General features: G+C 43.2%; 2 protein-coding genes across 3 annotated transcripts in view; one reads left to right on the top strand and one right to left on the bottom strand.

The window, feature by feature from the left end:
* The window catches only part of LOC128301190 (probable beta-hexosaminidase fdl), a 36,145-nt gene that overhangs the window by 5,150 nt on the left and 11,966 nt on the right, over window positions 1-19,029 (top strand). For both annotated transcript variants that reach the window (XM_053037546.1, XM_053037545.1), the window contains one exon: window positions 16-319. The gene's annotated coding sequence lies outside the window, so the exon portion shown is untranslated. The remainder of the gene's footprint in view (window positions 1-15; window positions 320-19,029) is intronic.
* On the bottom strand, window positions 1,252-14,740 carry LOC128301192 (uncharacterized). Its single transcript, XM_053037547.1, has 3 exons — window positions 14,502-14,740; window positions 4,893-5,034; window positions 1,252-2,887 (listed from the first exon to the last, which is right to left on the bottom strand). Exons 1-3 carry the CDS (start codon window positions 14,738-14,740, stop codon window positions 1,379-1,381), a joined length of 1,890 nt encoding a protein of 629 aa, XP_052893507.1. The 3' UTR covers window positions 1,252-1,378.

Raw genomic sequence — 19,029 nt, forward strand, 5'->3', positions numbered from 1 at the left:
TTACTTTAATTACAGCACAACCCCGCGCACACTGCGCAAGAGTCACACTATCACGCTACCAAGTGTTCGGCCCCCCTCGGGCCGGTTGATGCGTTTTGCGAGTGGAGAAGGGTCAGCATAGTTCAATTGGTACGGGCTACGAATGACGGACAGTCCCATCCGTTGATGTTGATCGTCACACAGCGACGGGATCTTATGAATGTGGGTGCCTTTTTCACAAACAGCAATATTAGTGCATCGCTAGAGTGTGTTTTATGCGCGCTTCCTGCTTTTATTGCTGACCGTCCGTGTGCCAATGAGTGTGCTCCATTTCTATCGAGTGAGTTTTGATGATATATTAGCTAGTAGCTAGTAGTGTATCCAGCTTTACAGTGTGGTGTTGGTAGAGAACAATCTAAAAGTTGTAAAATATCGTTTAAAAAAATACGGTTTTTGTAAATAACTTTATTTTGCCTGCATATGTCTAGTAACATCCATTATACGTTGTATCATTTGGTTTTGGAGCTTTTAAGCCTGTAAGTATGCAATCGTTATATCATATGTTAAATGACAGTTCGAAAGAATGCATTAAAATGCTATAAATTGCATACCTTTAGGCGCTCGCTTATTCAAAATTACCTAGCGAAACAATGAAATCAGTTTAAGTATTGTTATTACTTACCTTATTTTATGTTATCCAGCTAATAACACCCAGTCTAACGAACACACAACTCTGCCAGCGCTTTATTCGTGGAAACATTATACATTTATTTTACAGTACTACAACATTAAAGCCATTGATGTGGTGTTCCTTGGGACCTACATGAGAGATACACGATATGGGTTCGTTACAGTTCGTTTTATTCCGCTGGGAGACGTGCAATGAAACCCTTACGTTCTTATGCTGGGGAAGGATGGTCAACCTAAGATTGTCGCACCCGTCCCAATACCCTATCTTACCCGTTTGATTTGCGTTGCTGCTTTGAGTGAACTTTCACTAGTGATCAACTAAAAAATCTACGCCTCTGGTTTAAAAGATTCGTCAAGAATGGTCAATTGAATGTTTTATTTTAGGGCAATGCGTGCGTTCAACCTAATCTGATCGAGACGTACCGATTGTGGCATGGTTCTATCACGTATCAAATAATGATAAGCAAGTTTCGTGGTGATAAAAAAAAAACACATTTGTGTCATGGTTTGTGCAGCTGTGCAGCTTTTTCCGCTGTGTGTTTAACTACCTTCTGCTGGAGAATTCTACACTAGAAAAGGCCATTTAAATTGTGTTGTTCACGTTTCGGATGGGTGTGTGTATTCTGATGGTGGTGGTGTTCTTGTTCTATTGATGTTTTCGTTATGTTTAAGATAAAATTGATGCCAGTACAAGGTGACAAGCACCGTCTCACACGTACCCGCTCGACTCCAGCTTTAAGGCCGCTTCATACGTCGGTAGACCAGTGTTATCGATGATTTGACTCATATCTAATCGCACCAGACCGTTCTCGTTCAGCAAACTTCTGATACCGGATGGTTCTGTTTCGGCGCAACCGTTTCGTGTAGTTGCCACCGCCAAATTGTCGTTACCGTTCGTGTGATCTTCCACCGACGGGGTCGGGTCCTCACCCCCGGCCGGTTGCAAGTAACTGTCGGTTTGACTGCCACACTGATTGGATGACGTGTTTGGACACTGATGAATGATGTCACCGGTGGTCGCAGGAGTTTCCCGGTGATCCGTTGCGCTTATCGCCGTCGATGAATCGGTAATGATGTTATTATTTTCACTGTTTGCATTCGGGCTGGAAGTAACCGTGCGTCCCGGTCCGTCTTCTCCGTTTAATGATGTGGAGCTGCTTGACGAATCGGGTGCAACAACACCGATCGAGTAACGCAAGTTTTTGGTTTCATTAGCCGTGTTGGGGATGTTGTTATTCATGGTGTCCAGCGGTACGGTGGGGCCGGCGGTCGGCAAAGCGGATGCCATCATCTGCATTGTCAGCATGTCAATGTCAGCGCTAGTGGCGGTGTCGTCGATGGTATTGTTTCGATTGACGTCGTCGTGCCCATCGCTGGAACGGGCCGGCGTTGTCTCGGCGCTTATAGTCTCATAATCGACCAGCAGTGTCTCGTTACGCGTCAGTTCGATCGAATCCGTTCGGGGTCGGTGGGTGGACGGCAAGGTGTTGGGCAGTCGAACCGGCGAGGTTGGCGACTCCCTAGAACCCTCCACAAAGTAACCACAATTACGACAGTAAATTGGCGGTACTGCCTGTCCAATGGTACCACCGTCACCGGTACGGCTAATGGAGCTACCGTTGGCCATTGTGGGACAGCTGCAGCTTGTTTCACCGTCGTACGTTTCCACCGTACCATCCCGGTGGGTGTCGTACCAGCCGTAGGGCTGTTGGACACTTCTGCAGAGCGGTTCATCGGCAGGATCATCACTGTAAGTGCGTTCATTTGACGCCGATACGCCACATCTCCTTTGGGATCTGGTCGACGTCTTCGGCAGGAGCGGAGTGATGGATTCCGGGCAGCCCGATTGTTTATCGCAGTCAGGCGATTCGAGGTCCGAGCAGCTGTGAGACGACGGGCCTGCAGTTGACCGTCGTGTGTCGGACGCGGTCGTGTAGGTACGCTTGCGGCGTGAAACGCTTGCCAGCAGCTCGTCCTGTGCGACGACGGTATCGTAAGACGGTGGTGGCCCATTCGGGTACGGTGTGTACTGGTAATGATGTTGTTGCTGCTGCTGCTGCTGCTGTTGATGATAATGTTGATGATGGTAGGGATACTGCGGATGGTGGTTCGTATGATTTATAGCGTTGGTCACCATCGGTAGCGACTGATAGTCGCCGGTAGTGCTGCTACCATCCATAAAGAATCCACCCGTCCCGGAGGGTGGTGGATCGTAGCACTGCGAAAAAGCAAAAGAGAAAGGGAGAGAGAAAAAAAAGCAAAGGAAAATTCTTAACCTTTTTGCTCGTGGTCGATGACAGTGTAAGAAGCTTCCGAGTTTATAGCAAAAGTTATAGCAGAGAGGACAAAGAACCAAAACAAACACAAAAAATGGTGCAAGTTCATTTTGTCATCTTCTCTTGCCATGTCCCCACCGGATGCACTTAATGAGTAAGGTGGTTAAGATGCAACCTACGTTGCCACCGTGTCGGGGTAAAGGTGCCGAGTGACACCGACACCGCACGGTTAAAGGTGAGCCGTACAGCGACGTGAAGCAAAGTGGGGCAAAGTGGGATGAGTGTGTCTTCGCGGAGCGGACATTTTTGTGATGCACATAAATTAATTAAACTACTTTGTGTCTTTCCCTGCGTTTTTTTCGCTACTACTGCTTCACTATGCTGCTGTCTGTTGTGGTTAACGGCTGTGGTAAGATTTCACCTCCTGTGCGGGGCGAAGCATTACCTAGCGCGAGCTCGGAAAACAGCTTAATGAAATACACCGGGACACTTGTCGTAAACAGGGCAATTAATTTTCATTACCTTGCCGGTCTCTTGAGCGCCGCCGTTCCTCCCTATTCCCTCCTTCCCTAACCCTAAACTGAAGTGAATCCCTCTTCCTTCCCCCGGTTTGGTGCGGTTTTGCTGGCAATTTCGGTGAATTTTGTAGCTCCAAACTGTGCTACATGCGTTTAATTTCCTGATTAAGATTATTCGATTCGTTGATTGAATATTTAACCTACCCCTAACTCTCTCGTCCACCGTGTTACGCGAGTGCCAGTTTGCCATTAGTATTGGGTGACATGTTCTTTTTCTTTCTTCCACCGCTCCCGAATGGTGTGGTGTGCTCTGCACTGGCAGTGATTTGTGTCGTTCTGTCGAATTGAAATGGATGAATGGTAAAATTTATCGTTCGATCTCGAACCGTTGTTATGCCGTTTGAATGGGATTAAACCTGTTTTTTTTTTGGGTGCGTTTATATTTACTTTGCGCACGCAAAATTGTGTGACCTCGCGGCCTAACGCACGAAACTATTAATTGGGAAGGGAAAATAGGGAAAAACGTGGCAATTTCGATTTCGTGTGTGGTGGAAATTTTCTTCCGAGAATGAATTAATTTTGCTTTTATTTGTTTCTTCATGTTTATTCGTGCAATATATTTTTTCGCTTGACTTTCGATAAATATATCTGCCCTAGTAACATTCAATCGCTCCATTTCACACCACAATGAAATGATTGGTGTGGAATGAACGGGAAAACTTTCCCATCAATGCACTTACCCATCGTATGCCGTAGTGCAGTGAAAAGTTTGACCGAAAACCGAATCTTTGCCTTCAACCTCCACCAGCATCGCTTGAATGGCTAAGGGCGCTAAAACCGAATACCGAGGAACGCCACCGAAAGGCGTAATGTAATAATCGTACAATTTTGTATCGATTTTTACAACCACACTATCCCTTTTGTGTGGTGTGCTTTTGATTGGAAAGAAAGCTCTCGCTAAACTTACCTCCAACCAAGCGCCTCCACTTGGCATAAAAGAATGACTTGGCGGACCACTTTTGGACCACACACTTACCGTGATGTGTGTGTGATGTGGTGCACAGAAGCGTTTCGGTACGGTGGTGCATGCAGGCGATTATAAATGTTTAATGGATCCCAAAAATATCACATCCTCGCTGACCCAGTTCGGGCTGGTTTAGTTCCCGCCCGAAGCGCGGTTACGTGTCAGGCATACGTTCGCTTTTTTTTTGGTGAAGAAGTGAATAAAGACATCTATCTTGCCATTGATTTTATTCGATTCCTGAACGTTTTGACGTCGTTATGTAACGAGTTAGCAGACAGTAAATTGGCACTTAACCATTTCTTCGGCATTTTTGTATTGCCGAAGTGACCTTGCAAAGGTGGTAAGGAAGGCAAGGGATTGCTTTAAACCGGGCAAGAGTAACATCAACAGCTACTTGGTACGCACCTGTTCCACACTGTAGATTTCCATGTTTGCCTCCGTTTCCAGCCACTGCTGACGGTAGATCGAGTTGGAGCGCTTTTTAATGTTGCGATGGCAGCAGTAGCAAACGAAGCACACTACCGTGATGACCACGGACAGCATGGCCCTAGAAGAAAAAGGGAAAACATTGTTTCTTTGTTAATCAATTTATGGAATTTAATTTAAGTAGCTGTTCCAAACTGCAAATAATCCTGATTACAGCACCAAAATGTGTTCCTTTTGAAACCTTATTCTAAATTTATTCACAGTGTATACATATATCTTCGGCACGTATAAACATCCACTTGCAAAATACGCTATGTCTTGCCGAAATTCTACGATCACCATAAATATAGCAAGAAATCGATGATGGTTCATGAAGTGATAAGGTAACGACCTTCATGTTTCTCCATCCTGGGGGCGAGTGTTTGGAAGCGAAAGTAGAAACGATTTTTAAATAAGTGTTTCCCTATGCATAGCGGTTTACAACCGCGATAAGAGTTACACAAGAATTGAATCCGTTGAATTCGTTTGGTGATTTACTAGTTTTTTTATTGCACTGGATCGCTACCAAAGGCTAGCGTAGATTACAAGGCAGAATCAATGTCGGAAGAATGACAAGCGCGTGCTGTTGATTACCTTTCGCCTTTGCTGTGGGTGCCGGTAATAAATTCATGACTTCATGGTAACATTTTTACTTTACTGCTTACCCTTAGCGGTATGTTTATTTTACGATTTGAAACGCTCTAATCTTTACGAGTCTAAATATAAAGCTTGTATTACCGCAAGTGCAAATGATGCGTTTATCGGCGGTTGGGTTGGATCGTAACGTTATGTCTACTACTGTCGTTTGATAAAGCGCCAGCGAATCTTACCGTATTGTATTGTCTGGTAGAAACTGTAGAAAAATGAGCAAGGTTGAATGCGCGAAGAATGCATTATTATTCGTTGAAACAACATGCCGGTAGTGCAACGAAAACACTACCGTACGAACAATGCATTTTCTTGAATGGGCTTTGTGCTGGGGTTTACTTGTGGCTGTGACTGCAGCTTAGTACTGTAGTGTAGAATTATTTTCCGTTTGAATGAACTATTTCATGCCTTACATTTAAGGTACTATTTTTTGTTGCCATAAAATCATTACATTTCGTGTGAAATGATAGACATTTACTTGGAATAGGGAACAAATAACAATATTTCTGCCTTTTTTGCTGTGAAAAAACAAACGGACCCACCGGACACGGTTGCAGAAACAACTGTGCATAAATTCATTACTGCTTATGACAGGTAATAAGTTTTTATTGTTTCATGCTAGCCGTAGGGACAAGTTAACTATACCCCGGCCAGTACAAAAAACGACCCAGATAAAAATCGTTTTTGCCATTCAGTTTTTGTTGCTCCGCGCGCTGCACTCTGCTGCGAATGATCTTTGTGATGGAAATAAAATTGCATTTGGTTTTGTTTGAAATGGAGAACGAAATGAATCGTTTTTTCTGTTGTTGCAATATAAGACAAATAGCGACCTAACTCTAACTGTAAGAATACAATTTCCAGATGTCCCCGCTAGTGTGTCATGCCCGTATCGTTTTATGAAAAGTGTTAAAATAATTTTTAAAAAGATGCCCTTCAGTTACCTCAAATAACTTGGTGACCTGTAGCAAAGCGAATGGCATCTTCGTCTTAAGAAACTGTTTTGAAAACAACAATAATCCTTCGTATGCACCTTCGCTCGTTCGCTTGTTGTACGGAAGAAATAGTGCAGAACTAATCCGGCACGGAATGGTCACACTTTACAAATGCTGCAAAAGCAAACACAACAAAGCGATACTTAGCGAAAACAATTTCGTTGATCACACTCCCAATCACTTGTTTTGTTTTCTTTTGAATGCTTTTTGCGCGGGTTTTTTGCCTTCTATTTAAGGAAAGTTTTCCTCTCTTCTGGCCACCGGCTAAAGGTAGAGGATCCTTTAGCGCCGAAAAAAAAGAAGCTGGGAAATTGATTTTTTTTTACATGGATTACAAAACCAATCGGTAGAATGGAATGGAATACCGAAAGAAAGTGAACTTGTTGCCGAAATTAGTGTCTAGAAGGTGATGCGAACAGAGTGGAGGATAAATTATCCCGAGATGGAAAGTTTTCCTTTTGGAGGTGCTTTTTCTGTTAGGTTCTGTTCTGGTTTGGTGTTTAAAATTGAAAAAAAAACTTTGTTTGTTGAAATTCTTCTATTATTTACTTGGTTTGAGTTATAGTCTGAGGAAGCTTAGTGAAAAGTTGTATTAGGAATGTAACAAACCATATAAACATTAAGGAGCGAAAAAGTTGCCACCTTTTTTAAGTTGTCTTCCTTATTGTTCTGTTATTTTGAATTTGATACATTTAAATAATCCCCACACACACTCCACAAACACTTTTGAATAAGAAACATGTAAAATGGATTAACAAACTAAAATACTTTTCGTTTATCCTTATCGAACGAGCAAATTATTTATACAGCTACTTCGAAACCTAAAATAGCCCCTCGCGAAACACTAAAGCGACTGGTAGCTAACTTACTTTATAGTCACTTGAGTGAACTAAGCAGCATTAGAATCCAACACAACTTATTCCTTTGTGTACGTTTTCCATTAATAGAAAAGATCTCAAAGCAGAAAAAACCGTCATTTGTCTCAAAAACTTTGCCTTTGCAAGGGTGTCAAACCATTTCACTGTAAGGTTGCTGAGCGTTTTAAGCTGTAGGCTAATTATTTTCAAAGTTGGAAAATATCAATCTGAAGTGTGTTTTTGGGAAATTTTATTACTAAACGAACCATTTTTTGTCTTATTTTTTGGGCTTTTTGGTTTTGTACGAAAAAATGATCCCTTGTTGTATTCAATTGATACCTCTTCCATGCACGTTATTAAACTGAGTTTAAGTTTTATTTTGCTGTTTTAAGAGAGAATAAAAGGGAAATGAAGTAATCCTCACGGTCGTCCATCAAAATATCCAAGTAGCTAAATTATTAATAAGAAAAATGAATCATAGTGTCCTCTTGCTCCTGCTGGAAGACACCACTTCCATGTACGCGCCTAGAGGTATGCAATATAAGTTTCCTTCTCGTCCATCGTCCAACCCGACTTCGGATTGAGGATTTTGAAGGGACTGGGACTGACAAGGGCCCAAAAAGTGTCAAAACTGTCTCCCGGTCCATGCCAGAAAAGTGATTGCATACTTTCAGGAGTTAGGACAAATCCCAATGTATTAGCGTCGAGACGAGTTAAAAACAAATTCATCTTCAACTTCCAGCTTGTAAATGATATTTATTTAATGTGCTAACTATTAAATTAGCTTACACGATACTTAAATAGATGATTTGTTTTATTTACGTAGCTTCTATCTTACACACTCATCGTTAAAAAGAAAAATAAACGCTACGTACTTTTCTAACTAACCTGCTTATATTTTCGCATTCTGCAGCTCTTTTGCAAATGAAAGATAAATCACATAATTGATAGTAAACGGTTGGATGAACGACAGCAAACTGAAAGCAAATCGTTCGTGCAAACACTAGTTCAATTATGTCTAATCGAATCGATCGTGATTATCGCGCCAAGCGTTTGCCTCAGCCCGACCGGCGGTGTCTTGCTAGTACAGCGAAAAAGCACCAGAACAAGTTCAATCCCTTGCACCGTAGTGGGCAGCAGCGTGGAGAGACACTTTTTCTTGCCAATGTCGAAGCGTTTGGTTTGTGGCATCTAATCGAACGAAAAAAAGCACATGGCACCGGTGGCGTGCAGAATGTTTTCTAATTTTCATTATTTCCTTCCAACGTCCGTCCCGTATGTTTGTCGCTTTGGGTTAGCTTTTCGGTGAGGTTGTGCTTTTTTTTGCTTTCTCCTACACGTGCAAGTCGTCTTTACGTTTTTAAACATAATAAACTAAGAGTCTTCTACCATCGTTATCACTTCCGTGTGGGGGTGGTACAACACTAAATGAGATTTTTTTTTCTTCCTCCCTTTAGTTGCAACGGTTTTCTTTTTTTTTCTGTGTTTTTTTTTCAAGCCTTAACAGAAAAATCCCCTGCGGGAATTTAAAAATATTACACCCACCCATTTCCACCTGCATCGGCAACAAACTGCATACATCCGGTCGAGTACGGTCGCTTTATCGGTGGGCTTAGAGCAAACCGGAAAACCTTTCGTCTCCCCAATGCAACGTTCTCGGGGTGGTTGCAATGTTTGCAACGCCGGTTTGGAACCGGGCAGGATCGCAAGGCCACCAAGCCCAACCAAGGTGAATGAGGTGAAATCACGGCAAATAGCTCGCGGCAATCGAAGGAAACTATAAACCATCGAAAGCTTCATAGAGTGGCTAGCGAGAAGCTTCCAGCTTGGGCAGGAATTTTCTTTTTCCTCATTTGTTCTACTGGTAGTATTTTACCTTGAGAAAGAGAGAGACAGAGAGGATATTTTTATCTGTACATTTATCGGTGGAGGCGGATGTGAAAAATGTGTCGACCGGTCCTTAGCTAAATTACATGTCAAGAGAGTGTAATTATAAAGCTGCAGAACGGATTCACTTCCGTTCTGGCTGGTCTATTGCATTCGTTCCGAAACCGGTCAAAGTTGCGACCAGTCGAGAGAAGAAAAAGTGAAATATTTGTTCAAAAATAAGTAAATCCTTCTGAAGTAACATTGTTTTCGAGCCAAGTTTTCCGTTTCTATCTAAGCTGTAGAACACATTTTCTCTTTTCATCGCATACACCTCCAAACGCTCATTAACGCAAAGAACTTCTTGTTTGGTGGATGCTTTGAAAAAATTCATTCCATTCCGGTCGAAACCCATAATGGCAAGGTTGTTGTTAGGCGCGTCGTACCATCTCATCATACTTCCAATCGTTATAGCATGTTGTCCCATTCACATTATGCAGATGTGGTTGTCAAAGTGGGTCGTACAGCACAATGATCATACCACCTCAACGTCTAACCATCGACAATATGCTTCCGATTTGTATAATTGTCACGGGGATGTCAACAATGATAGCGACACCAAAGGGAGGGTAAACGATGGATGTTTAGATGTTGACGACGATAGCACCAACAACTTCCGGTGTATGCCAGAACGGAGTTGCAATTTGCTGCACTCAGGCTGCGTTTTATGCTTTTCTTCCCGTTTGCTCCTGGTAGAACTGTTACTCCCATAACAGATGGATGCACTCTGTTCTATGTTACGCTCGTACACCAAGTGAAACTGGGATGGGATTCACCGGGACAGGGTTCGGGGAAAACGGACATTACAGTTTGAGTTTTGTGGTCGGCTTTGAACTAGGCTGTTCTGCTGTCGACACCTTAGGTTGAAGGTGAAGGATTTCGATTCACTCGCTAACAAACAGCAACATCAACGCCTTCTCATTAGGATGGAAGGGTAGTAAATGTTGCAAACTCACCGACAGGGAATGAAAAAACAATCCAAATCTATTCGCAGCCTTCCGTTTGCCATATGGCCGCGGGTGCCTGATCATCGTGACAGAAAGGACACCGGAACTGATGGCTTTTATCAAACCCTACCTACTGTAGCTGCATCTCTCGTTTTGGACGATGCATTTCATTTTCTTCGAAGTAGAAGAACGATTCGAGGGTAAAGGTGCATACAGTTATTAATGGCCACAGATGCAACTGGATGGCTGGTGTAATGAGAGACCCTGTTCAAAGTACAAGCGAATGGATGGCTTAAATTATGGAAATTCAACAACGCTGCCAACGCTTTGAAAAGTTGATGGATGATTAAACTTGTGCATTGCGGTGTTATTATGTAGCGTTTGGAATTTTAATATTTTTCCTCGTTTAAAAGTGCATAAAAAATGCACTCTCTTCCAACTACTTTTCAATGCATTATTCAACTTAAAAACATCATAATCTAATAAAGAAAGGAAGAAAAAAAGACCTGGTTAGTTTTGGGTGAATCTGATAAAATAAGGTTCTCTATTCTTAAGATTTATAAATCCTCATAGATTCATGAATCCTTGCATATAAATGAAAAATTGACTTTCGAATAAATGAAGTAGTTATCCTGTGAATTAAAAAAATCCCCTGAGAGTGCATATCCTCCCTAGGAAAACTTTCACTTTGACAAATCGGTTTTCATAAGCCAAATACTTCTTTTACATATCAATTTGTCCGTTAACATAAAAGCTGATACGACGGACAAGTCGTTAGTTAAGTAATCAATACTTGGATAATGATGGATTAATTTTTATTTTAGTAACAATCACTTTCATTCTTCTGTCACTAACGAATGTTATGGTGAATTAGGAATTTTTCACCCAGTTTCAAATTGCTTTTCTAATGTCTAATGTTTTCTAATGGCATTTAAACGATATTGTGTCATTAACACACTAAAATCCCCGGTTGCCATGAAATGTAATCTTTTCCTATCTTCTTCACGCTCCTTTAGCTCCTTTCAAACTCGCGATCAACACATTATACAATCAAGTTCCCTATGCACGGTACCCCCATAAAGTGGAATAATGACTGCAAACGGTGCGCTTGAAAACGGCTCAATCGAAAATCGGAATCGATCGTAGAAGCAACAAACTATGGACGGTAAATCTCGGTTCTTTCGTCCGCCCCATTGTAGCGGTGCATTTCGCTCACCAATCGCCCCATCGCTACCATCACGCGGACGATATTTCATTTCCGTTCTCATCATAATCACATTTATATGTTTATATGCTGCCGGCAATGAATTGGAAATTTTCCGCGCGTACTTTAGGACGAACGATGGGATCTCCCATCTTTCCGTTTGGGACCGTCCGTCCATGCCCCAGCGCTGATTTCGATCCCACGCGTGTGGGATCGTGGTGGCTTCGTGGTGGGTGATGGGAAAAGCGTGAACTGGAAAAGCGTATCATCGTCCCATTAACGTCCCACGGATCGCCGCGTGTGTGTGCGTGGCGATGACGACGACCATTGTGCCGATGACATGTCAATCTTTCGATTCGCGAACTGGTGGGTGAAAGCGCTCCGCAAACCACCAATCCCTTCAGAAGAGCGGCGGAGGTGTTGGTTATTATCGGGACGTGCTGGGAATGATCAAACATATTCCCCCTTTTTTATGTATTTTCGTTTTGTTCCGAGCGACGGTGGAACGAACGAATGCTTCGCAACCAACCAGCGAAAGCGATTTTCCTTCACCCACTAACTCGAGGTCGAAATCTCTTCTTAACACCGCTCGCGAATCCTAGAATCGAACGATATTTCCATATCAACTATCGGGGTTAGCAGAAGTGACAAAAAAAAAACAGAAAGAATGCTAACCACACCGCCCAACCATAAACGACAACCATACGAGAGTTTATGTTTAAAGTTCACCCATTACTACTGACTACTACTGCTGCGCGCCGTATGAAGGTGGAGTGACTTTTCTGTCTCGATGGGTTCCGATCAAAATAATCCAGCCCTTACGCTGTTTCAGGAGCTGAATGGGCGATAACGGAGGGCGATACACAACGCTGGCCGGGAAAGCTTTTTACTTGTAAAAGTGTTGTGACTGGATTTTTTCCCTTACGATTTGCATTTTGTCTGCAAACTTGTTAAGAACGTTGAGCGATGTAAATTTGCATATTTTGTCACTGGGTCCGGCACTGTGCGTGTGTTGTTCCCTTAAAGAATGGCTGTGTTGTATGGTGGCGAGCTTTTATAAAGCTCTCGATTTGCTCAACACTATCGCCCTTATCGTTTATATGGAGTAATTTTGTTTCCTTTTCTTTTGTGAGCTGATGGTAAGAGCAGCTAATTTAGATTCCAATCATCAGAGCATGATTTATCTTTTTTTTCTGTTAGTCTGCTAACTAGCGGTTCATTTGATACGCTGGTATGATTTATGTGCTACATGTGTACGGCCATTATTTGCACGCAATCGGTAATCAAACAATCTCTGAGCAATAAAAAAAAAACAGACACGCAACAATGTAAGACAAATCATAAATTCACGATCACGATCTTGAAATAAAGCTCGCTCTTTGGAAATAAGATTCCAGCTGCCCAGAATGAACACATTCTTTGACTTTGATTTCTACCATTTGAAAGAGGGCGGAAAACACAAGAACCCGCCATTGGTCGTTGTGATGGAAATGTTCGCTAATTGGTGAAATTAAAAATGAATAAATTATTTTAATACCACCGGAGCCCCCGCGGTAGCTTCGCTTTTTATTATCAAAAGGTTAAACTGCGTGAACACTGCGTTCACGGGTTGTACACTGTGTTGGGTCGATATTTTATTACGAAAAATGCCACATTATATAGTTGGCAGCAAGTTTTTCTAACCGCTTACCCTGCCGATGGTGGTAAAGCACGTGCCGTGCCACGTTTGGGTGTGGGGTAAAAGTTGATTCCGGCTTGATGGAAATCGAGTTAACGTCACGACGCTTTCGGGCTGATTCCGGGCGTGCCATTCACCAGCAAGGGATTTTGGGGTGTGAGGTGTGTTTTATAGTAATTTACAACAACGGCCGAGCGACTTGGCAGGCCTGTCTATCGGGACTACACGACCGTGGAGGGTGCAGCAGCGGGTTTAAATATCCTCACAATTATGAGTGTATTAAGAATGATGAAAATCAACTTTATCACTTTAGTTGATGGGTCGCAGTCCTGTGTGTGTCACTCTTCCAGTAAAAGGTGTATTGTATTCCTGAGTAAAATGTGCCACCGTTGTGTTTGTGGGGGGTTCGTCACTTTTCGTGTTCCAATCGTTTGAATGAAGCGATGAATTTACCATACGGTAAGGCTCGTTAAGCGATGACGTATGGCATACATTATAGCGTTTCCTTTTATATTTTCGAAATGGTTTCCAATTCAGTACAGTTTGGTTTACATATCAATTCAAGCGAAGTCTTTCCCTGTACATAACAATTTGGCACGTTAGGAGCAAATAAATTATTAATTAATTTTCGCAACTTCAAACACCTTTTGGACTGGGACCGAGCTTAATAATTATATCTGGCTATTTAGTTTTGTTTAAGAGTTAAGTACACTAGTTTATGGCACATTATTAAATTTGCCCTAGTATGTTGTTGAGCGAAATAATGAATACAATCTCATCAATTTGTAATTTTGCAAACGCCGCGCAAGTTAAAAAGAATGAGATGAAATGAATTAAAAAGAATCTCCACAAAGAGTTGTTGTGACTCATTTGAGATTCAACTCACTCACAGGCAGGATTTTCAATATATTATCAACTCAACTACACTCGCTGTGAGTGAGTTATAACATTCATAGGCGAGTTGTTATTTGAGTGAGTAGTTAGACACATGCACATTTATGAGTTACACAACTCACTCGTGAGTGAGTTTCTTTACGAAACCAACTCCACCATGTCAGAGATCAAGTTAAAGGACAAAATTCAAAATAGAAATTTCTGAAAGAAAATCTTTTTTTGTTCTGGAAAATAGTATTACACAAAACAATCAACAATTGCATGATCAATGTAAGGGTTTCCCCATTAAAATTATCGTTCATGACAGCACAAAACGTGTCACAGTTGTAAGCTAATGTTTTTATTGCTACTCAATCAATCGATTGGACCCAATTTCGAACCCAATTCTGCAATGTTCACTTACCCGCCGAGCATGATGTTCACATTGCCGTGCAGATTTGCCCCCGGTCGCATCGTCTGCAATCCCTGGTGGTGGCCACCGGTAGTACGTACGGTCCCGGAACCGGCGTGTCCGACGATAATGTTCTGCTCCACACTAGTACCGCTCGCGCCACTGTACGAGCTGATGTACGAGATGGTCTGATTGTTGAAGCTGTTGTGCGAACCGACGGCCGATATGACGGCGAGCCGTTTAAGGGACATGCCCGACGAATTCAGTGTCACTCTCGGTTCGTTTTCGTCCCGACCCGGCGTCGTTACCGGCTCGCCCCTCGACACATTCCGCTCGGGGTAGAGGGAGAAAATGTTAGCGGCCAATTGGGACAATCATTCACTCGAAGCGATCCGCCGGTTGTTGCTTATTTCACGCACGTTTGCCTACCATTGGCACGTTGGGGGAAACCATCGCACGGTTCGGTTGTTTTGCACATAGAACACTCACTTTCTTTCCTGGCTGGCCGCTAAAGAAACATACACCGAGAACGGATGGAAATGAAAATAAAGTAGGCAAAAAGGAAAACTATCACAAAACTGTCGTTATCAACTCACTCACGGGCTGGAAAACACTTTGGACAGAGGTTCAACTTTCACTTGCTATCTGCCGCCACTTGTTTGCACAAGCTTGGCACCATAATGGAGGAAAATCTATCTATTTTGCTGTTGTTTGCGAGATGAGGCGTTGAAAATGGCATAAAAATGCTAATCACATTCATAGCTCCATTTACGATGCAAAATGCAACGATTTGAGGTGCAAGGTGGTTCGGTTGATCTTGTCGTTCGAAGGCAGGGAGCAACGAGGAGCGAAGTAGGAAGGTTAAATGGTAAAATATTTATGTTCAAAATTCGTTGTATATTTATTCCCCTCAAATAATGTTCTGATTCCAATTTACCATGAGCTCATGAATAACAACAAATCTTTCAAAATGGTCCAGGGTGTCTGTTTGAAGTCGAAATGCAAGATCGTGAGTGGATGTTTTTCGGTACATAAAGTTGCAATTAACCCATAATCACCAATCTTGTCAAATGAACTAATGGGAGTCATAAAACACTGTCGCAACACTTAATCAGCTTACACAGGTTTCGATGCTTCACTCAAAGTATGCTCCACAAAAATCCTTGACATGAACCCTTGTTTTAAGTGCCTGAGGGCTGACGGCTCAAGTAGTTGAGCAGAAGTAAGAATGTTTCTTTTACATGGTAGGTAAGCCCATCAATTTCCTTCGCGTTTGTTTTTTTTTTGGCGTTCTGTTTTGAAGTTCCCAAAATAGATGGTCACTTTCTTGACCTCGCTCGGTTCCTTTCATGCAGCGTAATGCTGACGGATGTCTCCATATCATTGCAGACTGTAGGTACTTAATTTTCTCGGAGCCTTATGTGGGGGAGTGGATACTCTATCCATCATTTTCCCTACCGGAAACCCGGGGTAGAAAATAGAGGTCAATGTGAGACGCTAAACACCACGGGCTTCAAGCAAAACGGAAGCCGGAAGCATTACGCCTTCGAGGGGTTAGCGAGAAATTTGGGACTTTTGCTTCGGAAACACTTTCGATAAGCTGCGATTTGTACCGCCGTGGTGTGTGTGGGGCCACCCCGAAAAGTCGGCCATAATTCATGTGTACCGTTTGGTTTTAATGCTTAACTCTTGTTAGGCGGGCCAGATTCGGGTGTTGGCACGCGAAAAACAGATTAAAGTGTTGTAGCGCTGGTAACAGTAACGTACTAAGCACACATTAGTTTTGTTTACGGTTGCAGTTTAGGCTGCAATGAAAATGCAAACTGGTTTTATGCGGGTGATTGACACAAATACGAAAAAGTTGGTTTAATTGTTTACATTTTTTTGCAAATATCGAACATACACTGCATTGCGAACCAACAAAACGGAACGAAAATATTCCTCCACTCAGGAGCGCCTAAAAGCGCCTAAAAGTGTGCAATCGCTTGTATAACATAATTTTAATAGCTTATGTAGCGTAGATAATTGATTCTTTGAATACGTGGCAATCCTTATTGTATGACAGAAGTCATCATCAAGTCTTCACCGTTTCGCAAATGATTTGAAATATATATTGCATACTGTTAGGCGTTTTAATTGCTTGACGTAACTAAAACACCTGCATTCCATGGAAATCAAGCAGGCTGTTGAGCTTTTACCCAGGCTCGCCGTATTTTTGAACCATGCATTCGACCAGTTCGTCCAGCTAATTCTGCATTTCTAACATTCTGGCTTCGATTAAGGTGTGGATTAGGAGTAAGATAATCCTTCTTACTGTGTCAAATATTGCTTTGCATCTAAACCAGTGACTTCTATTTTTGGGTTAACATAATAGCGTCCGCAGCTATTGCCTTTCCTTTTTTGTCGATATCATTCACCTTGGACCTTGCAGTCGGCTTGAGTTTCTCACTGTAAGAAAATCGGAAAAGCAAGAAAAAACATCAAGAATACTGTGCCTTCACCCTTAAGGATTCGCTCAATGTGTGTGTGTGTGTGTTTCTTCCTTCTCATCAAAACCTTTAGAAGTTCGATTTTCGCTTCGTTTCACTTTCACTCAATCAATTCCATCCTGAGTTCGCACTGTTGTTCGTATCTCTATGTATGTATCGATTAAGAATAGTCCATGCTGTTGGTAGGGGTAGGTTTGTTCCGGTACTACCATCCAGTTTACAAAGGGCAAACAGTAACTTCTCACTCAGTACACAAGCGCCCCTTCCCACTGGGGGCGGTCTTCCTGCATTGATTTCCCTCACAAAAGGCGCCACCCGTGGGTACTGCGTGTGATCTTTCATTGACACCACTATCTCGGCACACATTACAGGCACAATTTCGCTGCTCCATTGCACTTCATCGCCGTGCTCGATTTGCAAAGCGTTGTCGGTCCCTATTTTACCCCGTTTTGGCAGCGGGACTATTTGCAAACCACCAGCGAGTAGATTAAACCGACGTCACCGTATGATACCACTATTTCGATGTGTAGTTAGGCGGCCACAACAAACGATAAAAAAGCGTGCTTTTCTTCCCTTTTCCGGCACGCTATAAACGGGATCGATTAAATGGCGCGAAAAGTGAATCTGGCGTCCTTTGATGATGGTGGTTGCCAAATGTTCAATGGCGTGTCGTACACTGGTATACACTGGCAACTGGAAGATGCTTCTCGCCTCTTGACGGTGGTGACCACAGTGCTACGACGCGCTTCTGCAACGGATGCGAACTGAAGCGAACCACTGAAAAGCTCATCAGCTAATGAAGGTGGAAGATAGAGAGAGGATAGCCATTCGCTTGATGGCTGACCCGCGTTCGGCAAGGCTTGCCTTAGAGTGGGGCTCCAACCCCAAAACACGGTGGTGTACGTTTGTTCCCGATCATTCAACCCACTCGCAACGGTCTCAGATAGGCTGCAGGAGAAAGTGTGTTCAGTTTAAGGCCGTACGTACACTTAACCGGGTGTGCGAATAAGAAGCGGAGACCAAACCAAAAAAAAAACGTGAATTCCGACTTCCTAATGGAATGGAATTGTCATCGATCGTGTGCTCTTACAGTGGGGACATTCCGTGGACAATCAACCGGCGTGACGCAAAAGCCGATCGTTCAACATAAGCACTCGGGGAAGGTCAAGTATGCCCGCGGGAAAAACGACTCGCCCGCTCCGCGTCCGGAACTCCCGGCGTGACGCAGTACCCGGGCTCTTCCACTCACGCGTGGCATATTGCAACATCGCCACCGTATATAACTGTCCCCGTTGGGATGGCAATCGTGCTGGACACAACAAAACGCCACGCTAACCACCGCTGTTCACAGTACGTCCCATAACGACGTCATGCATCTGAATAAAGTATGAAAATGGTTCCACTTTAGCATTACATTACAGCGTGATTAGAAAACGGTTACATTATAATACTTTATTTTCACACAATCTGTTGCTTATTTCTGTGGTCTGCTATTATTTGCCTATTAAGCACTTGCTTTGGCACAATCTAGCCTTAAACTTATTACCAAAAACCGCTTCTAGATGCAAAGCACCACACACGTAAACAACGTGTTTTTTGCCCGTTTGTTAGGGTTGGAATTTTCACAAAGCTCCTGACGGCACGCGCTTCACCGATGAAGAACCACGAGCACAACACGACGGACCACGGTCTTAAACATACACGCCTGCACGCGACACTTCCTTCGAGCGGACTGAACACACATTCCGAGCGCCCGAGCACTCCTGGCGGGAAATACACTCGTGCGCGTTGTCTTCGTCGTCCGTCCGTCCGTCCGTCCTCCCGACGGTCGTCCTTTCCCAATGCAATGGGTTGGAAAGTGGGGTTAAGCTTTTCGTGTGCTTCCACCGCAGCGCAGCTGTTGGGGGGTGTTTGGGTTGGGAAGCTTTCAGTGAAGGCGTTGCGTTTGTGGCGCCTTACCCACTTCTATTCCCGCAGCTTTTCACAGCTGATGGTGCGCGCGTATGTTTTTTTGTTGTTGTTGTGGAAAGCCATCACTTTCTCTCTCGCTC

Source organism: Anopheles moucheti, chromosome 3 (assembly GCF_943734755.1).
Source record: "Anopheles moucheti chromosome 3, idAnoMoucSN_F20_07, whole genome shotgun sequence".
Taxonomy (NCBI): Eukaryota; Metazoa; Arthropoda; class Insecta; order Diptera; family Culicidae; genus Anopheles; species Anopheles moucheti.